The sequence below is a fragment of the Melozone crissalis genome, unplaced genomic scaffold, assembly GCF_028551555.1.
Source record: "Melozone crissalis strain CALT ecotype California unplaced genomic scaffold, PUWL_Pcris_2 ptg000026l_1, whole genome shotgun sequence".
NCBI lineage: Eukaryota > Metazoa > Chordata > Aves > Passeriformes > Passerellidae > Melozone > Melozone crissalis.
The window spans coordinates 7,854,587-7,879,084 of NW_026535804.1; the positions used below are offsets into that span (position 1 = coordinate 7,854,587).

At 46.5% G+C, this 24,498-nt stretch overlaps 1 protein-coding gene across 1 annotated transcript in view; it reads right to left on the reverse strand.

Annotated features, from left to right (window-relative positions):
- SHISA6 (shisa family member 6) overlaps positions 1 to 24,498 on the reverse strand; it is a 143,894-nt gene that overhangs the window by 18,484 nt on the left and 100,912 nt on the right. The window contains exon 4 of the mRNA XM_054278700.1: positions 285 to 347. Within this exon, the coding sequence (XP_054134675.1) occupies positions 285 to 347 (63 nt within the window). The remainder of the gene's footprint in view (positions 1 to 284; positions 348 to 24,498) is intronic.

A 24,498-nucleotide genomic window follows, 5' to 3' on the forward strand; every position in this document is an offset into this window, starting at 1 on the left:
TCCAGGCTGGGTAAATAGGGGGAGGAAACCCAGTGGGAAACAAAGGAGAATCTTGGAATTAGACACAAGGCTGATCAGCACAGTTAGAAAAGACTGGGCCATATTTCCCTGTGCACACTACTGAAAATATGGGCCTGTGTTTAATGCCAATGGGAGCCACCAGCCATGCAGCACTGCCAGGGGAATATTTCCATTAACATTAAACACATTTGGTACCAGTAAATGTTACTGGCTGGCAGAGGAAAGTTACAACGTGTGTAATTTTGCTCTTTGCTTTCTCTTACCATGTGTAGGTGTCTGGTTGTCACTGTTTAGTATCAGGTGATTATAATTTTGTTCTTGGTCATCTGAAATTCACAGAAAAAAAAAATCCCTTTAAGAACCAGCTTAGCATTGCCACTGATCTGCAGATGATAATTACAGCTCACAGTATCACAGGAAATCTCAGCATGATTAAAGAAAGGAGAAGGAAATGCTTAAGAAAGCAGAAGATTCTGTTATGCAGTTCACTTAAAATTCCAGATGCAAGGAGAACACGATAATGGGAATCTGCTCCCCTTCTGCTGAGCCTGCAAATGAGAGTTCTGTGCAAAGGTGGGAATCATGTCCAGACAGGAGCACACCCAGCTGTACCACGGGCTGGGCTGCTCCTGGAGGCTGCTCCAGCTCCATCATGGCTTGGGAGCTTTGGAGGCCTCAGGATGTGAGCCCCAAGCACCCAAACCCAGCCTGTCCCACTGTGAGCACAACCACGAGCACCAGGTCCTGTGTGGGCACAGAGAGGAGTCACAGGTGTGGCCTGGAGGGGTTCAAGAGCTGCACATGAGCTCTGCTCCCTCCCCAGGGAATGGGAATCCTGGGAGGGAGGGCAGGGGAGCCATCCATGGCAGAGCATCCAGGGCAGCTCCCACACCAGTTCCATCCACTGCTGGGACTGGGCTGGGAGAACAGCTCTATCTCCTTCCCCTGCAATGAAATCATCAGATAAGGGACTCCTGATAAGCCTCCACAGCCTTTAGCTTTCAGTAAGGGCTGAGCTCCTTGTCCAGACATTCCCACCCTTGGTGGAGCTGCAGCAGTGCGGGATGAGAGGAGATCTCTGGGACCCCTCATGTCCTGCCCTGCTGCTGCAGGGGTCACTCCAGGGCTGCTCTGCTATTCCCAAACCTTTCATGGACATCTCCTTCCCCAAGAAGTTCTGGGTCTCTGAATCTTCCTTTCTGCTTTTCAGACCAATTCCTTCTTCCAGGGATGTGGAAAGAACCCCCCTTATTCCTGCCCAGCCCTTTATGAGCACGGTTGCTGTCTGCTCCTTTATCCTTGGTGCTGACACCATTCCTTTGCTGTTTCCCTGTTTTCCTGCTTTGCCCCCTGTGCTCCCACTGCCCCAGATCCCCCTCAGCTCTGGGATGTGTTTCTGAGACAGCCCTCACCAGGACAGAGTGCAATCCCTGCTCTGTCCCCAGTCAGCTCCTCTTGCTCACACAAACCTCTGATATTTTTCTTTTCCTGGTTCATGTAAAGTCTGTGATCCTTTGTGGTTCCTTATTGCTTTTCCAAGGAACTCTCCAATTGTTCTCCAACACAGAAAAGGCTTTTTAGCATTCCTGCTTCAGCCTGAGGCATCTCATTTTTCTCCATTTAATCAATTTATTTGCAGGCTATTTATCCAATTTGTCAAGAACATTTTAAATTCTAATCCTGTTCTCTAATAGACTTACAGTCATCCAAGGTTCATATCACCTGCAAATTTAATAAGTGAATTCCTTTTCCACCAGGAACAAAGAGACCAAATCCAGAACCACACCAGGGCCATCCTTCCCCTGATATTTGGTCCCTGCATGGTCACTCAGCCCTCATTAACAACCTCTTCTCTAATTAATCTCACATTGCTTTGCTAGAAACTGCTGGAAACTTTGCTGAGTTCACAATCTTTTATATGAAACATGGCCATAAAACACAGGGAAAAAAACAAACAGAAAATAAGGTTAAGTTGCCATGGTTTGTTTCTGAGTGTTGGCTGCTTGCTTATCTCTCTCCTTCACTATGGGGAGAGTCTAGGTGCAACTGGGATTAAAATCAGGGTTTATTATTCAGGTGACATCACACTGGGCATCTTCACCTGCCTCCTGCTCCATCCAGAATCCAGGCACTCCTTATATCCCAGACAGATGGAAAAATGGGAGGGTTTTAGCCTGGCAGCCAGTATAAGATGACCAAACCTTGAGAGGAGCTCAGGGACACCCCAGGTGCCCTTAAATAAGTGTCCTACAGGTTTCCCTAGTTGGAATTTTCCTTCACTGTTGGTTGCTTTCAGAAAGGAAAAATTCTGCAGGAACTCCTTTTGTGACTTTGTTTCAGTTTCTGTCCCTCCAGGTAGTAAAATTTCACTTTAATGTGAAAACCTGACCAGAGGATGGGGGACAAATAAGAAACTGGATATTTCTGGGGCTGTCTGGAGGGATTTTCAGAGCTGAGGGATCAGATGGGTTAATTTTCACCTGGTTCCCAGCAAGCATGATACAGATCCCTGCTCATCCCTGGAAGTGTTCAGAACCACATGGACGTGGCACTTGGGGATGAAGTTCAATGACCAAGGAGGTGCTGCTGGCTTGGTGGCTGGGCTGGATGACCTTAAAGGTCTTTCCCTTTCCTTTTCCCCTTTCCCCTTTCCTTTTCCCTTTTCCTTTCTCCTTTCCTTTTTCCTTTTCCCTTTTCATTTCCTTCCTCCTTTCCTTTCTCCTTTCCTTTCCTTTCCTTTCCTTTCCTTTCCTTTCCTTTCCTTTCCTTTCCTTTCCTTTCCTTTCCTTTCCTTTCCTTTCCTTTCCCTCTAAAACCTCAGGTATTTTGAGGCTACAGCTTCACCAACTTCGCCCAGCCCTGTCAGAACCTGAATTATTGGCATTTTGATGTGGCTGAGCTAATCAAGCATCTGAATGCAGCACTGAGCTTCATTTACCTCTTCTGTAGCCCTTTGTAAACACTTTCTAAGCAATAAAATACTTTAAAATGACGCCGGAGCCTTCCTACACCTCCTCAGGTTTAACAAGATAACGCTGTTAATTGTGAAGTGCCGGTTAGGCAGGAGCTTATCCATTGTCAGACAAGGATCTGAGTTCAAAGCTATTTACCAGGAAACTCCATTAGGGGAAGAAAGGAGCCACAGGGCTCTGAATTGCCAGGACACAAAAGGAAATTTGTGAGCGCAGCTGGAGGAGCCATCAGATAAAATAACCAGCAGAAAGAGTGAGATGTTGCACTGGGAAAAGGGAAACCAGTGCTCCCACTCCTTTGCAAACACGTGCACAGGAGGCACGTTCCTTTCCATTTGCAATTTGTTATTTTATTTTTATTATTATTTCTTCTAACATATTTTATGTTTTAAAATATTCATTTTTATATTTTAATTCTATATTATTTTTATTTATATTTCAACTTCTTGTTTATATTTCTTTTAATAGATTTTATATTTTAAAATATTTATATTTATCTTTTAATTTTATATATTTTTATATTATATTGTCATTTATATTTCCATTTATTATTTCTCTTTCTTTGATTAAACTGCCTCTATCCACAAGTGTTCTCACTTTTAGCCTTCCAATTCTCCCCTGCATCCCAAGACTGTGTTCCCAGCTGGGTTAAACCACAATCAGCACCTGAATTATCAGCACCAAGGTGTAAAACTCTCTGTAGCTGTTAAAGAACACTCTAAATATCCCCCAAAGAGTTTCTATGCACTTCCTACCTAGAAAAATCTCCTTTTTCCACTGATTTAACCTTTCCTTTGGTACTTGGTTTTAGGCTTCTCCAGCACCTATTATTTTTTCTCAGTCTCAAGGATTTCATATGGGGATTTTCCTAATAAAAACTTGATTTATTATGTTCTATAATGAAAAAAAAAAATAAATCAAGTGTCAGAATATATAAAGAAAATTCTGTATTTTCCAGCCTGTCTTTCCTAATAAGATTCCTTATGAAATCTGCAAAGCAAGGATATTTTTAATATATGCCAGCTGCATTACAGATACACCTGTAAGTGTGATACAGATATATGATCATTCTGACAGTCGTGCTGTACTTTGCATTCGTTTTAGGGAATTTATTAAAGCACTTGGAGCTGCTCTGAAATCTGGAGTTAACAGGAGAAAAGAATGGCCTGGAAAGGAAAAAAAGGGGGGGGGAGGGAGAGGAAGGAAAAAAAGAAAGAAGGGAAAAGAAAAAAAAAGGGGAGGAAATGAGGAAAAAGGGGTGAAAAAAGGGGGAAAAGGAGGGGAAATGGAAACAAAGGCGAAGAGGGGAAAAAGGGGAGGGAAAAGGGAGAAAAAAGGGGGAAAAAAAAGGAAAAAGGGGAAAAAAAGAGGGGGAAAAAGGGGGGGAAAAGGCCTGAAGAGGAACCATCAGCCTATGAAGGGACCCAGGGCAGGGGTGGAATCCTCATTCCTGAAGGAATTTAAAGATGGGTGGATGTGGCATTTGGGGCCATCAGTTTGTGACTGGACACTTTGAAGCTTTTCCCACCTCAGTGATTCCATGCAAAACAATTCTTTGCTTTCTGCCCCTCTCCTCTTGTCACCAGAACTGCTGAGATTGCAGGGCAGGATGGAAATCTCCTTGATGCCTTCACTAATGAAGAGAAAATCCCTTTCCAGGGCTGAACTCCCCTGAGGGACCCAGGGGAGGGCAGGGAGGAAAGGAGCCCAAAAGCTGCTGAGGAAAATGGAAATACTTCCAGCACAAAGTTCATCGCCCACCAGCACTTTCTGGTCACTATTTGCATTCCAAAGGAGAAGCCTGGAGCAATTGTCCTTCAGCTGCTCCGTGGTCACAGAGCTGGGAAGGGGAAGCTTTTCCCAGCCCTTTTCCAGGGATTTTGGGCAGTGAGAGTGGCAAAGTGCAGCCCAGGGATGGGGGAACAGAGCCCCAAACCCTGCCTGAGCTGGGTCTGCCCAGCTCAGAGTGATAGGCACAGGAATATTCATCTAATAAATCATTAATTCCAGCTGCCTTTGGTGTGCAGGATCCAACATCTCATTTACTTTCCTGTGCTGTGAATATCCTGCTTACAGTGTTCTGCACCTGCCTGGCACTGCCCAAGATGTTCTGACCCCCAAAATGTTCTGTGCAAGAGGCAAAGGAGCCAAACCTGAGAGCTGACCCCCAAAATGTTCTGTGCAAGGGGCAAAGGAGCCAGACCCGAGAGCTGCCCCCCAAAATGTTCTGTGCAAGGGGCAAAGGAGCCAAACCCGAGAGCTGATCCCCAAAATATTCTGTGCAAGGGGCAAAGGAGCCAAAGCCGGAGCTGAACACTGGTGGAGCAGCAGGGCAGGATCAGAGGGGCTGGAAATGCCACATGAAAGGTTGGCCCCAAAGCCTCCGTTTATTCTCATCATGTCAGGTTTTTGTTCTACCGTTCCAACCTATTTTTCAGCAGTAATCCTGTGATTCATTCATTGAGCAGGATGCTCAGGGACTAAGGCAGCTATTCAGGAGTTATTTTAATCCTCATTAAGCGGTGAATGGCCCTGTTCTCCAGGATCCCACGCCATCCAAAGCCTGCGCTGATTACAGAGCTGTTATTTTCCACGTCGGCTTTTCCTCCCCACCCATCGCAGCCTCCCGTGGCAGGCAGGCTGTACCTGAGCCCAGGTGTGCTCACACCTGCCAGCCTTTATTCCTGTGGAGGAACAGCCCTGGAAAACTCGGGGCAGATTTTCTTGTTATCACACACGGGGGATTTTTAATGGGATTTTGCGAGCACAAATCAGCTGCTAATTAATCATGGGCCTTTTGTGGGGGAGGAAAGGCAGCTTGAACAGCTCCTGGTGTACCTGGGGGGAGGATGATGAAGGCAGGTGGGATCACAGTGCCAGGAAAAGGGCTGGAAATGCTCCCCCAGCCCAGCTCAGCCCCAGGTTTGTCTCTCACCAGCCCAGCCAAGGTGGTCAGGGCACAACCTTGGATAGTTTGGGCACAACTCACTGGATATTTTGCAGGTGAAATCCCTGCTCCTTCAGGGATTTCACCTGCAAAATATCCAGTGAGAACCTGAAGGCTGTTGGCACTGATGTATTTTATGAAAATCCTGTCAATAGGATTTTTCTCCTGAGAAGCTGAGAAGCCTCAGGAAAAAAAATGTAAACAATAATGATTTGATTGCTTGGAATGTGTTTTGGAGGTTGCTTACCAACAGGTGCATCTTTGATTGGTTTCATGTGAATTGTTTTTAATTAATGGCCAAGCTAGACTCTGAGTCTGTCACAAGATTTTATTATCATTTTTTTTCTAGCCTTCTGATGTCTCCTTTCTCTTTCTTTAGTGTAGGAGCAGAATAGAATAGAATAGAATAGAATAGAATAGAATAGAATAGAATAATAGAATTAATATATATTAGCCTTCTGAAACTTGGAGTCAAGATTCCCATCTCCTCCCTCTTCCTGGGGACCCTCAAACACCACCACAGGCTGTGGGAGTGAACATTGCACTGCACACTTCTGCTCGGTCCTCTGCTGCCTTTTCACTCCTTGTTTTCCCAGCTTGGGGTGTGTTTATTCCTTATTTTCAGGCTTAAATGAAATCTAAGCAATCAAGCAGGAGGTGAATCATGGAATCACAGAATGTCCTGATCTGGGAGGCACCAACAGGAATCATCAAATCCAGTGCCTGGCCCTGCACAGACCCCCCCAACAATCCTACCCTGGGCATCCCCAAAGGCTCCTGGAGCTCTGGCAGCCTCAGGACCATGCTCAGCACCCTTGGGGGAACAACCTTTCCCTAAATCCATCTCAACCCTGCCCTGACACAGCGCCACAATGTGCAGCTGCAGGTGGAAAACACTTGGTTGCAATGAGCACTGAAGTTCTGGAGGATATGGCTGAGAAAAATTAATTTAAAAAATTTAAAAATCAGCAAGGCTCACTGAGCTGTGATGTGGAAAAGAATCATTCTCCCTGCAATATCTGAGTGAAACAGGAGCGTGAGTGAGCAGGATGTTCTCGTACAACAGGGCCCGGGTTCACTCACCAAAATCTGTCTCCTGTGCTGGGAGGCTGCACAAATCACACACTCATTCACAGGATTCTCCTCCTCCCACACAGCCCTGGGAGCCAGGCTGGAGCATGGGAACCAGGCCCACTCATCCCTACACACCAACACTGCCTCCCTCCCTGCCTGCAGCTCCTCCCCAGAGTGCCAAAGCCAACTGCAGGCAGAGCCTGGCACCGGGGAAATGCAGCTCCTGCTCCCAGGCAGCTGCAGCTGAACAGGGCACTTGCACAACAACAAAGGCACGAGAAAAATGTTTCCCCATCTTTGTGGGAACCCAGAACATCCCTCTGGCTGTCCAGGATGGCCAGGACCCTGCCAGGGGGCTCAGAGACCCTGACAGGAGCCCAAAACCCCTGTGGGTTTGATTATGACCCGTGGAGCAAATTACCAACCTTAGATGAAAACCAGCAAGCCACAACAGTTTAGGTAGAATAACAGTGAAGTTATCATGAGGTGGGAAAAGAGATTTTGGGATTTTTTGAATGGGGGTTCAGGGGGCAAGACGGAGGCATCTGAGCATGTCCTGCCTTTCTCCTTCTTCTCCTTGGCCTCCATCTTCTGCTGTGATGTTGGCACTTTTGGATTGGTTTAGAGTAGAAGCTTACTGTCTAACATAGGTGATAGGTATTGGGAAGTAATTGTAAACATTGTACATGTAATTTTTAATATAAAGACATAACACTGCCCCAGGGGCAGGCAGAGTGCCTGGAACTGTCCTGCTGGATGGACCTCGGCAGGGCAGGAGAAAGAATTTTACAGATAAGAAACAATAAACAACCTTGAGACCGAGAAATGAAGAGCTCTGACTGATTCTTCAAGCACCAGGCTGGGAAAAGAGACTTCCCAACTTTTCTTGGGGTCACTCTGACAAGTTAGAGATCCTGACACATCTTGGCTTTGAAAGTAATGTTTTTAAAAACAGCAGCATTGTGGGGAGATAAAGGTCATGGGGAGCTCCAAATCCTCTCTCTATCTCCAAGGAAGCTGATGCTTTCTGGAATACCTTTGGACAGGCTGTTGGCTTGAAAAATAAATGTTTTTTTCTCCCCCTGGGCAGTGAGGAGTGTCCAAAGGCAGCTTTTCCTGCTGGAGGCTCTGGAAATGTGACATTTCCTTCATGGGGATCCCCCCAGGAATGGCTCAGCTCCCCAGAGCAGCAGCCATGGTGCCCTCAGCCAGGTGGGAACATCTAAGCTCACCTGGAGCAGGAGCTCAGCATCCCTCTGTGGCATTCCCTGCTTTATTTGCTCTGATTTTCATCACTTTCACTCACTGCTGCCCTTCCTCAGATGTTCCAGTATAAATCAGGAGGAAAAAAAAGTGGAGAAGGGACTAGAAGGAATCCAGATGAAGAGAAAAGAACTTTCTGTCAGGGAGAGGAAGTTCTGCAGGGCCCAGGGCACAAACCTGGAGTACCTGGGATCCCCCTCCATGCCTGAGAACTTCCCACTGCCTTGGAAACACAAATTGGATAAATATGGCCTGGTTTCCTCAAAAACCCAGCAGCTGAGCAGAAAGCATGACTAACAGCAGCCAGCAGAGCACAACAGCAGCTGGGGGAGCAGCAACCTTTGGAAACACGTCCAGAATGGGAAAAAACAGGGGAAACATATGGTCAGGAGAAAGCAACCGTGTCCTTTAAAGGGCATTGCTGGAGATGGAGCTGATCTGAGAAGGTATAAATAGGCTGGGTGTCTAAAGCAGGATTAGTTCAGTGCAATCTTTGGTGGAGCACAGCCAGCTCTTGCACATTCTGAGTGCTGAGATAATTATGCAAATACCTTTGGAAGTAACACACGGTCCCTCTTAACCCCATGGTGCTGGCAGGGAGGAGAAGGGAGGGAACACAAAGTCCTGCTCTGGTTTTCCCTCTCCCATCAAGTGTAAGGAGAAAAAGTTGAGGGTGAAATCCCTGGGAGAAGGATTTTTGCTCTGGTCTCAGAAAAGATATGTAAACAATAATTATCTGATTGCTTGGAATGTGGTTTGGAGGTTGCTTACCAACAGGTGCATCTTTGATTGGTTCCATGTGAATTGTTTCTAATTAGTGACCAGTCCTAGTCCAGCTGTGTCAGACTCTCTGGTCAGTCACAGGTTTTTATTATTCATTCTTTTCCTTCCTTCTGATGTCTCCTTTCTCTTTCTTTAGTGTAGTTTTAGTATTTAATTTTAATATAATTATAATATATAACGTAATATAATGTAATACAATGTCATAATGTAATGTAATGTCATATAATGTCATATGACAAATATAATACAATATAATATAATATAATATAATATAATATAATATAATATAATATAATATAATATAATATAATATATCAGCCTTCTGAGAACTTGGAGTCAGTTCTCATCTCTCACCTCGTCCTGGGGACCCTCACAACCCCACCACACCCAGAGCCCAGCAGGGCTCTCCCAGCCCCAGCACTGATCACTCTGAGTTGTTATAAGCAGCACCACGATGCAGATAAATAGACTGAGGTCCTTAACTGGTTTTAAATCACTCTAAAGCCAAAGAAATTCACTTGCTCCTCATCTGTCACCAAGGCATGGCCAGCCTGGAGGTGTCTGGGCAGAGAAACAAAGGCTTTCTCTTTATGTGACACAGTAAAGAGTGCCTGTGAGGGGCCAGGAGGGAGGATGTGAGGGTTTGAAATGAATTTCACCCTTCTGCTGATTTGTTTTCACTGGATGGAGGCTCCTTTGCATGCCTGTCAACTGCTAAACGTGGCTTTGGGCCAGTGCTTTCAGGACAATTAAGATGCAGATGCGATCTAACACCGATCAGAGCCTTATCTTCAGGCAGATAAAGAAGTCACCAGCACTAATCAAGCCCTTAAAATGAGCCATGGTTGTAAGTAAGTGCTTTATTGAGGCACAAAGAAAGTGGCTCCGTGTAAGGGAAGAAGGGAGAGCTCTATTTAAATCCTAATCCTATCAGCAATTAAGCAGATGGTTAACTTTAAGCATCTGCTTAAGTCCAACTGCAGTCACGTTAAAGAGTGGCATTCAAAACAGCGATTCTATAAAAGATATGAGTGTGGCAGTGTCAAAATCTTGATTTTAATAAGAATTCCCTGCTGTCTTCTGGCAGAGCTTCAATTCCAGCAAAGGGAGAAGGTGGCACAGAGAGATCACAGAATCCTGGCATGGGTTTGGGTTGGGAGGGACCCTAAAACCCACCCAGTGCCACCCCTGCCATGGCAGGGACACCTTCCACTGTCCCAGGGTGTCCCAGTGTCCAGCCTGGCCTTGGGCACTGCCAGGGATCCAAGGGCTGCTCTGGGCACCTGTGCCAGGGCCTGCCCACCCTCACAGGGAACAATTCCCAATTCCAAAATCCCATCCAGCCCTGCCCTCTTTGGGTTTGAAGCCATTCTCGGTGTCCTGTCCCTCCATCCCTTGTTCAGATCCTCTCCCCATCTTTTTGGAGCCCTTTTCAGGCACTGAGAGGCCACAACAAAACCATCTCAGAGCCTCCTCCTCTCCAGGCTGCACAATTCTCCTTTTCTCAGCCTTCCCAAGATGTCCTAACTCTGAGCACCAGCACATTCCCAGTGTCAGGATGTCTGATACCAAAGTGCATGAAGCACAGATTCTTAGAGATTTTATACATTCATACTATTTATAAATAAATAATTTAAAAAAAACCACAACATTTTCCATACGTTGTGATTAGAATTTGTCTGTTTGGCCAACTGAAATTACCAACAACTGTTTTTTAAAAATATTTTTAGTTTTTTATGTTTGTAGGTGCCAGAGCAACTTAGATATTAGGAATACTGCATTAGTGCTAAAGGGAAAAAATACACTTTAAAGTCCAGGTGTTCCAGGAAAGCTGCCTTGATTCCAGTGTCCCAAATTGCTTGGCACAGTCTCTGAATCATGATGGGAGGCACTGCTGGCTTCTTCCCTCTCTCCAGACCTGTCACTGTAGGACAACACGAGTTCACATGCCTCTGTTCTCAAGGTGGAAAAAGGGAATTTTATTTTCTGATTCCAGATTTATAGATTTCCAAAAGTGACAGTAGATTGCAGGGTGACAGTGCCACCTCTCCAATGACACTGGTCAAACCAACAGTCCATCAAATTTCTCCTCCTCCATTAAAGAATGCAAAACAATGAGTTATTAACAGAAAGTGTGTGAGAAAGTTCATAATGAGAATGTCAATATCAGAAGGCTTAGAAAATGTAATTAAATCAGGGTGACACAGAGCCATCTCCTGCTCCTCCACAGCTGAATGAAAGGGGGAATGAGCAGCCAAAGCTCCTCCACATTTTGGCTGCCCCAGAGCGGTGCCAAGGGGCAGGAAGGCACTGCTGAGGCCGCACGTGCTGCTGCAGCTCTGAAACCCCCAGGCTCAGGAAAATGAGGCTGCACAGATGGCTGCGAGCTGAATCAGCTCTCCGAGAGCTCAACAGATACACCTGGTGTCATTTGCTGTCATAAAAACCATATTTCAGCTGGGCTGGGCTCTGCACAGAGCAGGTGGGTGGTTTGTGGTGCAAAACATCCCAGCCCAGCTGCAGAGCACTGACCCTGCCAGACTCCACAGCTCCAGGTGTGGCATGCGCAGAAAAACCCTTGCAAGCATCACACAGCACTGAGCATTGGGATGGATGTGTAAAATCAGCAGAAAATCAGGGGCTGCCCCAGATCTGGGGCAACATCTGTGGCAGGGAGAGGATCTGGGCTCCAAGTGGAGCTGGAGGCATCCAAGGAAGAAGTGAGAAGAAATGACCCCAAGGAAGAACGCTGGGTATGGATGAATTGGCAAAAGAAGCCACCAAAGGCAGCTTGGGGTGTGTTTAACATTTGCCCAAATCCACACAATTCCCGTGCAAACCTGCAGGGCTGGGAGAGCTCCCTGTGCAGGGCTGGGACAGCTCCCTGTGCTGCTCTCTCAGGTGATTCTTCCACTCTCCAATTTCTCACCTGGATGAACCCCAGCTGTGCTGGCCCTCTGGAGCCCGTGCCCAGCTCAGCTCTGGCGTTGTGTGAGGATTTCTGCCATTTCTGCCCGCTCTCCTCGCTGTCTTTCCCTCTCCTCTCAGCCAGCAGGAGTGCCTATCACAGGACCCCGTGGCTCTGCTTTGGCAAGGCACCAGGAATTTGTGATTCCAGAGGCTCTCTCTGTTTCCAGCAGGAGCCTCAGCACTTTCCCCAGGCACTGTTAGATGCTTTTCATGGTAAATTTCCTTTTGCTGGGAATTCAGCTCCAAGGAAAACAGTCCTAAAGAATACTTTTACCAGCTTAGTGCACGTCCAAAGCACAGGGGCTGGAATGGAACACCTGCTCCAGGTGTGGGGAGTAGGAGCCCTTGGAGCTGCTGATCTTCCCTCCCCTCTCAGCACAGCTGCTGCTGTGGAATGCAACAGGTGCATCTGTGATTGATCTCATGTGGCTGTTTTTAATTAATGGTCAATCACAGTCTGGCTGTTTCAGACTTGCTGGTCAGTCACAGGATTTTGGTATCATTTCTTTTTCTATCCTTAGCCAGCCTTCTGATGAAATCCTTGCTTCTATTCTTTTAGTATAGTTTTAATGTAATATATATCATAAAATAATAAATCAGCCTTCTGAAACATGGAGTCAGATCCTCATCTCTTCCCTCATCCTGGACCCCTGTGAACACAGTCACCTGCCCTCCCAAGCCTGGTGACACAGATCAGCCTGGTGCCAAAGCCCCTGGTGCAGGCACCAGCCCCAGGTCCTTGGCCAGCACCTCCAGCATGATGCTGCCCATTAACTCTGCATAAACAAACAATCACTTATCACGTCAGGGAAAATAACCTCACCCATAATCACTGATTAGAAATGTTTGCTCATGGCTGGGTATTTATAGCCTGCAAGAGGTAAATGTCACCCTCATTGCCTGCCTTCATGGCAGATATTGTTTAATTAGCAGCCTCTGGGCTGCTGCTCCTTGGAATGGGAGATGAGTTCTGCTTTGTCTGCCCTTCCCTCTGCTCTCCCTTTGCCGTGCAGGACTGGGAGCTTGTTGGGGGCTGGATCCTACCCAGAGTCATGGACAGGCATGTGGGAAATCAGGCTGGAGAGGGGCTGGGAGCACAAACCCTGAGAGGAACCCCTGAGGGAGCTGGGGGTGCTCAGCCTGGAGAAAAGGAGACTCAGGGGTGCCCCCATCACTCTCACAGCTCCTGAAAGGTGCCTGTGCTCAGCTGGGGCTGGGCTCTGTCTGCAGCAGCACTGACACAACCAGAGCACACAGCCTCGAGCTGCACCAAGGGAAATACAGGTTGGATAGCAGGGAAAAGTGTTTTACAGAACAGGTGATAAAGTTCTGGAATGGCTGCCCAGGGAGGTGGTGCAGTCCCCATCCCTGGGTGTGTTTAACAAAGCCTGGATGTGGCACTGGGTGCCAGGGTTTAGTTGAGGGGTTGGGGTTGGGTTGGACTGGATGATCCTGAAGGTCTCTTCCAACCCAGGGATCTGTGAATTCTGTGAATTCCATGATTCTGGGAATTCTGTGAATTCAGCTTCTGTGATTCGGGGAATTCTGGGAATTCCATGATTCTGGTAATTCTGGGAATTCCATGATTCCGGGAATTCTGGGAATTCCGTGATTCTGGGAATTCTGTGATCCTGTGACTCTGTGCCCTGCCCCAGGATGTCTCTCACAGCCCAGCCACAGCCATCCCTCACTCTGTGCTGTGATTTTTGCTGCATCTCCTGACCTCCTCAAGCTGCTCAGTGCTGTCCTTGCAAAGGGAGGCAGGAGGGTGGAGCAGGTAAAAAGAACATTAAATTCACACTGATAGAAACATCTCCAGCTTCCCAAATCTGTGCTGGACTCACAGGGAGGTGACTCCTTGAAAAAGTCCAGCCTAAAACACCTGAGATTGGTGGTTAGAGCAGACATCAGAGGAGAATGAGCTGGAGCAACCCCTGCTCATAGGAGACCAGTTCTGAGCTGTACCCACTGGAGGGATTTAGGGGCTGAGGGAGCCAGAGACAAAAATCACAGGTACCTGAGCTCCTCACACACCTAGATTGTGACAGGACCTTCAGGGCTGGACTGCAGCACCACAGAAATCCCAGGGCAATCTCAGTTTGATCAGGGCTGCCCTCTGCTCTCCACCCTGAGTGGGATCAGCACTGAACAGGACATGCTGAGGAGCCCTTTTTTTTCCAGCATCCAAGCCTTGCTGCCCTTGATGTTTGTTGAACACACTCAGAGGCACTCCAGTCCGCCAGCAGGCTGTGATTATCTCATCTCTGCAGACAGGGAGTTTGTACATGCTCTGACAAACCAAACAGGGAGCAGCAATCTGTCAGCAGCAGCCTCACTCTGCTTCACTCCCTGCCAGGGCTCTCCTGGTGCTGCTGGGTGTGCTCCGCAAAAGCATCACCTGGAGCTGGGATTGGGCACTGAACCCAGCATGGAAATGGAGCAGAACTCATCAAAGGGTGAAAACTCCTGACTCTGAGTCCATCCTGGGTCCATCTTGGGTGCAGCCCTGGCTGGGCTCTTGCACTGCCCAAGGGGGATCCTTTGAGGCCTTTTAATAAATCCCCACTTTATTCCTTTACCTCTGTCCAGCCTCTGCTCCAGGAGCCTCTCCAGGCATCAGGAACCACAGGGAGCCCTCGAGTGCTCTGGCCCTGAGCACAGGGTGCCACTTCTCTCTCTCTCTCTGAGTAGAAAACTGTTGCCTTGTGTGTTTTCAACATCCTCTATTAAGTGCCATCACATTTTATCACTCCTCTGGCAATATCCAGCAACACCTCTATAATTTATTGTCATTAGTTTATTCTCAGCCCTCACAGAGGTCACAGCATGGGGGGAGAGGAGAACTTCATCCATTTCACACTGAACGTGCTGCAATAATGGCTTTTCAAACAGCTGATGGTGGAGGGATATGAAAAGATAATGAATAATGAGGAATAAAGGAGCTGACCTTTTTCTAACAAGAGGCTCTTTCAGCATGATGACACTTGGAATTTGGGTGAAATGAACCCTGGTTCCCGAGGCTGTGCTTTCTGACACCTCTGGAGCAGACACTGCCTCGGGGCTGGGCTGTTCACAGTGCCTTTGCAGGCTGGAGGGCTCTTCTGGCAGAGAATTGAACCCTGAAAATGCCTCTTTCATTCTGGGGGCACTGAGGAGAGCCTCAGAGGTTGTCCTGACTGGAGGTACCTGCATGTGCCACTGCCCTCAGCTCCTGAGAGATGCAGGTCCTGCCCCTGGGAAGGAGCAGCCCCAGCCTTGGGAATGGCCGTTTATTGTTGGCATTTATTGGCTGGATCTCCTCAAACAGCTTTCCAGCCACAAATTGGGTTCTATTTGAGCAGGAACAGAGAAAGGGAGTCCCCTCAGCCAAAGAGTCAAAAACACCTGTGCCTTTGATTTTAGCCCATGGAAACAATTCCCAACTTTGTGTGAGGATTTACAAGCCACAAGAGTTTGAGTAGAGTGATAGTTAATTTGTCACAGGGTGAAAAAGTAGAATTTTGGGGTTTTAGAATGGGGGTTCAAGATGCAAGATGGAGGAATCTGGGCATGTCCTGTCCTTCTTCTTGTCCTCCATCTTCTGGGTGATGGTGACACTTCTGGATTGGTTTAGAGTAGAGACAGACTGTCTAACATAGGTGATAGGCATTGGAAAATTATTGTAAATAAAGCACAAGTAGTTCTTAGTATAAAAAGCCAACACCACCCCAAGGGTAGTCAGTGTGCCATGAACCAACGTGCTGGACAGATCTCAGCAGATCAGAGAAAGAATGGAATAGATAAGAGAAAATAAACCTTGAAAAGCAGAACCAAGGAATCTCGACTTCTCAGAGAGTGCAGGGCTGGGAAAAAAGAGACTTTTCAATATATCAGGAACCTTTCCAACAACAAACCCAACACCCAGCCTGCCAGGAAATGCCCCTGTGAGAGTTCCTTGCCCTCCAGGATGTCCCCTGTGACTCCCAGAAGGGAGCACAGCCCCTCAGCCCTTCCCTTGCTGTCACAGCCCCTCTGCCCCTTCCCTGCCCTGCTGTGGAAGGGGAACAGAGGAACTGGAGCTGAACGAGCAGCTCAGCTTGCTGCAAGCCCTGAAATGGCTTTTGAAGGCAGAAGTAATTAAAGCTCTAAGTGGGAAATGGGCTGGGATGAAGCAGGGCTTTATCCAAGGGAGATTGTGGCAGGCTAATCTGATATCTCTCCCTGATAAGGTAATGGGGTTTTTAGACAAAGGGAACATGCTCGATAGTATCTCTGGGGGCTGGGAGGGAGCATTCGACACGCTGCCACATCGGGAACTCATTAGTGCTGCCGAGGAAAACGAGGATTACAGGACAATTAAAAAGGGGAGGGAGGAGCTGAATAAAGAAAAAGCAGAAAAGATCTCGTGGTAAAGGGAAGAGTCAGGCTGGGAGGAGTTGCCAGAGATCCTAAAGGGAGCCCCTAAGGCCAATATTGTTCAGTATTTCTATGAAAAATCTCAATAAAAGTACATAATGTGCTAATAACTCATGGCTGGGGAGCGCTGTGAGGAAATCCAGCCCAAACCTGGCTCTTGGGGCAAACAGCATACAGCACTGAGGACTAGAGAAATTCAAACTGGAAGAAACATTTTTCCAAAGCAAATAAGAGCAGAACCTGGATGCAGAGGTGACCCAGGAGTGTCTCTCTGTGTTCAGCTCCTTGGCTGGAACTGCTCGTGGCTGCTTTGGAGTTTTCCTGAGTGATTTTTAGTTTGGCTCATTGTTTCTCACCTCGGGGTTAAGCTTTGTGAACTCCACCATTCATGAGATTTTTTTTCCCCCCCTTAATGAGCTCCCTGTAGATATTTTCAAATTTATCAGCAAGTTAATTAGTTCTGTAAATCAGGATAGCCTACAGTTTTCATTTCCATGCAGTGACCACTAAAACTCCTGGACTTTCATTGAGGATTGACAAGCACGAGAGCATTGGCTCCAGTTTTAGCGCAAACAGCTCCAGATCCAGAGTGTGGAGGGGGGAATTTTGTGGCTGGAATTGTGTTTGGCCACGGGCCCTGGGCTGAGTGGCTCTGACACAACCCTTTGCCTGAAGCACCATCGACTTTTGGAAGGGGGAAGTTTCATGGAGCTGCACAAACCTCAGGAACATCAATTGCATGATCAGGAGTGTCAGAAGGATTTTATACAATGTCACTCTGATTTTTTTAAGTTCTTCTAAGCCTTCTGATGTTTACATTCTTGTAATGAAGTTTCTCATGCACTTTTATGGAAATAATTATTGGTTTACATTCTTTTCTGGAGGAGGAGAAATTTGATTGACTGTTGGTTTGCCCAGTGTCATTGGAGAGGTGGCACTGTCACCCTCCAATCCACTGTCACTTTTTAAAGTTTATAAATGTTGGAGTCAGAAAATAAACTTCCTTTCTTTTTACCTTGGAAGTTTCAGTGTGCATGTCATTTTATTTCATGCCCTATAGCAACAATTCACTTTTCCTTATATTCTGGAGAAAAATTTCTCCATGTTGGTCTAAATTCCTGCAGTTCTGGTTATGGGTCAAACCAAACCACTTGGACTTTGTTCAATCTGCCCTCCCTATTTCTGCCTCTCCATTTCAGGGACAGACAGACATTTCCAGGAAGGAAAAACTGCTGAAGATGTACCAGAACAATCAGATTTTTCATTTAGCAAACTGCCGAGCTTCGTGCAAGGCTCTGCTTTTGCCCTGCTGCTTGGGAGTGCTGGGTTTGGGGTGGCAGGTGCTACAGAAATCACCTGGGGTGCTTCTTTTCCCTGGGAATGCAGAAGTGTGATTGCTCCCTGCAGCAACAGCTTGTTTTCCTCCTTCCTCCCTCCCTCCTTCCTGTTGTTCACATGGAAACAAACACAGACGTGTTTCAAGCATTTAATCTTAAGAATCTCTTGAAATCTGTATGATTGGGTGCCCTGAACCTTAACTCTCTTTATACAAAACAAAAAGAAAAAATCCTTCTCTGGAATTCTGTATGTGGTGAATTTCCATTTTTCCATTGTGGGGCTGATTTGGGATTTTCAGTGTGGGAATCATTTCAGCTCTGGGTTCTGGACAGATCTATCCTGACTGTCCCTAAGGGGACATTGAGAACCCTGGAGCCCCAGGTGCTGCTGCTGGGGTCGTGCATCAGCTCCTGGACTATTCCCTGAGCATTCTGTGTCCTTCTGATCCCCTGCTCATCACCCACATCATTACAAATGGGAGCCAAGTCCTACTCTTATTGTGGAGGATGTAATTTCACATCCCCCTCATTCTCCTTTCTCCTCCTCATCTCATTTCCATAACCAAGGAGCTTTTTCTCTTTGCTTTAACCTGTAACTCACTGTGACACTTGACAGCTCTCCCTTCATCACTGCACTCCTTGACCTCTAAGTTGTTCTCCTTTGCTGATCAATCTCCTTCAGCTTAGTTTCCCAAGGGGAAAAACAAACCAACCACTTTTCATTCCTTCTTCTTCTGCAATAACTTTAAAACCCAATGGCCAATTCCAGCCCCACCTGAAAGGATGGCAGAAGCACCTGTGATAATTAAGATTCTGCAAGGTTTATTTTTTCAAAAATTGGCAGCTGAGCAGAGGAGAGAGATTCAAATGAGTGGCTGCACTGAGGGAACAGGAAGGATCTCCACAGCATTATAGATGCTTTATCAGTCAGCACCAGGCTGCAGCCAGCCCTGCCAGGGCTCCAGGCTCCCCTGGGACAGGGAAATGCTGGGTGAGGCTGAAGGGGCTGAAATTTGGGTTCCTGTCACTGTTTTGGGGTGAGTGGAGTGCAGGAAACCCAGCCCATCCCTGAGCACCCCTCATTCCTGGTTGCACAGACCCCAGCTAGGGTCCCACTGCCTTGCCAGGGCTGTTCTCTGCAGTGATGGAAAAAGGCAAGGCACAGATGGGGAGACAGAAATTGCATCAGCAAGGGAGTAAATCAAGGAAAGAGTTGATTTCCATGGCAGGAAGGACACTGGATCTCTCCACAGTTATTCTCAGGCAGTTGTGCTGTCTGAGCTCCTGCCACAAAATCCTCCCTTCCTCCCTTTCCTTTGAAGCCCAGAGCTGCATATCTCCCTGTGCTGGCCACGCAGGATTCCTGGAACCACTGGGCTCCTGCCAAAGCTCGTTCTGCTCCAAGGTGTGGGGTGAAGTGCTGGTGGATCTGTTAATAATCTGATTTCTTCTGCAAGGCTTTATTTTCCCAGGACATTTCCAACAGGGACTGAGTTCCCACCTCCAATTTAAATTAGTTCTCTGGGCTGCCCCCTGTGTTCCCTGAAACCCTTTGATGACTCACAGGAAACACTTGCTATCATTACCTTTTTATTTCATTTTTTAATGCTTGAGAGTAGAGATCAGAGTGAGCACCATGAGCTTGTCATGGACATATTTTCATGAAAAATCCTTTTGCTAGGATTTGTTCTCCTGAGAAGCTGAGAGGCCTCAGAAATGAAATGTAAACAATGATTATCTGCTGCTGTGGAATGCAACAGGTGCATCTGTGATTGGTCTCATGTTGTTGTTTTTAATTAATGGCCAATCACAGCACAGCTGTCTCGGACTCTCTGGTCAGTCATAAAATTTTGTTATCATTCTATTCTTTCCTTGCTAGCTTTCTGATGAAATCCTTTCTTCTATTCTTTTAGTATAGTTTTAATACATCATTTTCTTTTAACATAATCTGTATCATAAAATAATAAATCAGCCTTCTGAAACATAGAGCCAAGATTCTCATCTCTTCTCTTGTTGGGGTTGCCTGCAAATTCCACATTTGGTGACCCTGAGTGAGGAACATTCCCACACGAGCTCACCAATATTCTGCTTTTCCTGCAGTCCCACGTGTCCTCAATGCCCCCTGTGTCCCTCTCTGAGCTCTGCTCACTCTGCACCAGACTGGGAGGGGTTAAACACAGCTCAGTTCAATTCCAATCTCCTCAGAGATTGGAGGGGGTACAGGGATGTGCCTACTGTTGATGGAGTGACCAAACCATCCTTTGTCCCCTTAAAAAGGAAATAAACCCAGAAGCTTTTCTCCTCAATTTGGTAAAAAGACACCTCATAAAACCTGGGGAACTTCACCTCAAACTTAAGGATGGCCAATTGGACAGGAGCCACAAAGTCCCACCTGAGCAATTCACTAGAAAAAGAAGAGAACAAAGGAAATAATCCCTTTTGTGAGGTGTTTTACCATGGGCAAGAACCTCTTGCACCTGACTCAGTTTCCCCTGTAAAGAGTTTTGTTATTTTGCCTTTTATTAAAACCTTTCTGTTTCCAACACTGCCACAGAAGCCATCCTGCTGATTTTATGCTTTCTAAGGTTGCTGAGCTATCTTGGGTGTGAAATCTCCAAGAGCTGATGAGACCTGGCTGGAGGAGAGCCCTATTTCAAGGGGGAATCATCAACCACAGAATCATCAAGGTCAGAAAATGCAGGAGCTAAACAGCAAACCCATAGAAACCTCACAAACTAAATTCTAACTTAATCTATGAAAAATCTGCCAATCTTTCCTGAGAGCAGTGAAAACCAGCTTGTTTCCCTGAGCAGGAATCATTCTAATTGGGTGGCACAGGCAGCACCAGGAGCACAGAGAGATTTTAGGGACATTTCCTGCATTTCCAGGGTGCTTCCCACAGCCAGTGGAAAAGGCAGCACCCACTTCCCTCTGAAGTTTGATTCTGCTCCACTTGAGCCACCTCAATTTGCCCTGCACATTTCCATACTTTTACACCCACTTTCCAGTGGTTCTTTCCACACAAAGAATCACAGAGCTATTTATTCCCTCATGGCAGCTTTTTTTTTTTGGTGAAATTGCCTCCTTGTGACATTGTCATTCTCCCCAGTCTAAAATTCTGTATATTTCCCAGCAGCTCTATTTATTCCAAGATAGCTTTCTGTCAATCTCTATTTAGAGTGTGTTAGTGTTTTTCCAAACATCTGATTAAGTTTGCAATAAGTTTGGGCTGCAAAGGAGAATCAAAAGAGGCCAATATAATTTTCAGCAGCACATGCAGGGCCCTCAGCTGGTTTTGCTGCTCTTCTCAGGGCTGTGTTTTCCACAAGAAGCCACCAAAATACTGAATTTATTTGGGCATGAGCTTACAGTAGAAAGAGTAAATGAAACAGGAATAAATTCGAGAGGTTTGGTGATGGGAGCTGGAGGGACTGAGGAGCAGCAGCCCCAGATAAAACCCCAGATAAAATCAGCCTGCAGAGGGTTTCAGCAGCCCTTCAGAAAAGGGGCAGGGACCTGAGCCTGACACAAAGGTCACCTAGATCACTGCAAATTGATATAAAAATATTCCAATTAATAAAATCAGAAAACAGCAGGAATAGTTAGGCTTAAATCTGGGTCCATCTAGGCTTGTGTAAACACAGAAATGAATTAGTGCCTGGTGCGGCAGTGACCATGCTGCTCCAAAAGCTGGACACTGCTTTGTCCAGCTCCCCAAAATCCTGATTTTACAAAGATTTGGGCACTGGAGATAGAATAAGAGGTCTCTGCTGGAATTTGTCCTCCTGGAGGGCCACAGTCCTGCAGCACTCACCTCCAGCCCCAGCCATGCCAGCAGTCCCCTCCTCATCTCAGCTGAGCTCCCAAAATGAGAAAAACACATTTTAGCTCCTCAATATTAATAATATTTAAAAGAAGTTAATCCACTTTGATTAACAATAAAGGGTCTTTCCTTAATTCTTAGTAACTGCTAAATAATTTCCAACCACTTTTTGCCTCAATTTCAATTCCTGGTGTGTGTGGGGAAAAAAAATCAATTCCAGCTTAAGGCTTATTAAAGTATTATTCTATCTGCAGATGTGATTAGAATGAAATGAAAAGTCTAGGTTTAATGGTCTTGCTCTCATAACATCACTGGTTATTTGGGATCCCTTGGGACCATGGCTGAGCTGTCCTTCACTGCCACCACAAACACCTCCCCAGTGTATCACTCCTCAAACTGCCACCTGACTCTTCTCCTTCGTGGATATTGCCCCCAGAATATTGATTTTTTTCCAAAGATGCATCTCAGGTATAACAGAGCAACAGCTGCCACTGAGAGATGAGTTTGCAGAGTGCTGCTCCTTGTTCTTCATGGAGCACAAAACACCAGAAAGGATGAGGAGGTGACAACAAGGAAAATGCACTCCTGGGATCCCTGAGCTGTTTGTCACCCCTGGGGTGACCAGGAGGCAGAGCCTGAGCAGCCCCTGCCTGTGCTGGTGTTCACAGGGGTCCCAGGATGAGGGAAGAGACAAGGATCTGACTCCATGTTTCAGAAGGCTTGATTTATTATTTTATTATATATGTTATATTAAAAGAAAATGATATATTATGACTATACTAAAAGAATAGAAGAAAGATGTAGCCATGATATTTTCATGAAAAATCCCTTTGCCAGGATTTTTCTCCTGAGAAAGTGGGAGGCCTCAGAGGAAAAGAAAAACAATAATTATCTGCTGCTGTGGGATGCAACAGGTGCATCTTTGATTGGTCTCATGTGGTTGTTTTTAATTAATGGACAATCACAGTCAGCTGGCTCGGACTCTCTGAGAGACAGGAGCTTTTGTTATCACTCCATTCCTTTCCTTTCAAGCCTTCTGATGAAATCCTTTCTTCTATTCTTTTTGCATAGTTATAATATACAATTTTCTTTTAATATAATATATATAATAAAATAATGAATCAGCCTTCTGAAACATGGAGTCAAGATTCTCATCTCTTCCCTCGTCCTGGGACCCCTGTGAACGCCACCACACTTGGGTAACTCAGAGTTACCTGAAGTATTTCAGACAGTTTAGGTGGAATCAGGTTCCTTGGCTGGCAGGAGAAGCAGGCTCAGACCTCAGGGTGGCCAGAGAGCCCTGCAGAGCTCCTGCAGCAGAAGGTTCAGAACTTCGGACAGAGGCAGAGAGGAACAGCAGGGACAGAACGTTCAGAACCTCGGACAGGGACAGAGCGTTCAGAACCTCGGACAGAGCCAGAGAGGGACCAGTGGGGACAGAACCATCAGAACCTCGGACAGAGCCAGAGAGAGAGGGACCAGCAGGGACAAAAGGTTCAGAACCTCGGACAGAATGCTCAGAACCTCCGACAGAGCCAGAGAGGCACCAGCACCGGGCAGGGACCTACCCGGGGCACCCTGGAGGAAATGATGCAGAGATGTCTTCAACCATCCCTGTCCTCGGCAGGCAAAGGCTAAGGACTCTCATTTCTAGAGAAAACAGCACTGTGTGAGCTGAAAATGAGGTTGAAATGAGGTTGTTTGTGGGGTTAAATCGCTGTCTGAGTTCAGACACCGCTCTCCAAATATCAGCTTTTAAATAAAGGTCTGTGCGCTCTGCTGCTGCTGGAATCACAGCTCGCTGTCAACGGCACAAGGTGAGAAACACTTCTATCATTTGGGACCTAAATAAGGTTTTACTCACATCGTCCTCCTGCTGCCAACCACAGGAGCCAAGCTCACCTCAACTTTTCATATAAGAAACATTAAGCTGGTTTAACTTTGATAAAATCTCCATCTAAATAAGAGTCCCCTCTGAAGGAAGAATACTGGTGCTGATGTGTGGAGCTGAAGCAAGATTGACATTTGGAGGACGTGAAATCTTTTGGGAAGCCCTAAAATATCCCCCAAGTAGGTCAGCTCGGTGACCTGGATCCGTACTTTTAATACAAGAGTAGCCTACATTTGCTCTGTTTGCTGAGGAATGAAGGTTTTTTGGGTTTTGGGTTTATTTTTAGTAGTTAAATGTGACCTTTGGAGGAGATCCTATAATAAGAACAACGACAGAGCTGGCCAGGGGTGAGTCACAGCACATGCTTTGATTCAGAGATGATGAACACACATCATTTATCCTCTGGTCATTTCTGGGAGAAACTCTCACACAGGCAATTTGCACTGGAGGAATCAAGTCAATATTCTCAAAGAGGAGGCATTTCTTGATGGCAGAAATATTCCTTGTGTTACAAGGTGATTAATCATCATCTCCACCAATGGAGACCAGATTCTTCAGGATCTGAAAGGAAGGAAGAAACCCTGGCAAGGCCAGAGGTTCCCCACTGCCTTGCCAAGCCTAGCTCAGATTCCAGCAGCCACCATCCAGGAAATTTTCCAATCAATCCCATCATAAACTCTCAGATTTTTCAATTTTTCCCATCCTGCACACTCCTTCAGCCCTCCCTGGGTGTGTTCAGAGCTGGGGACATGAGGCACCAGCCCTGCAGCCACAGCCCTTGCGACACCTGCGGTGCCTGAGCTCATCTGAACTCCCTCACACTCTGGGTGCACACTCTGGGCTCTGGATTAGAGAATTCCAGGACTTTTTTTACTGGTGGTGGTTTTACAAAAGGATTTTATGAACCTATCAACCCTTCAAAACCACTGTCCAGGAGAAGCCCTGTTGTGATTATGAGGTCACTGGAGGGAACTGACCCAAAAATGCTGCACTCAAACCTTTCTGAAGGTGCCTGTGTCTGC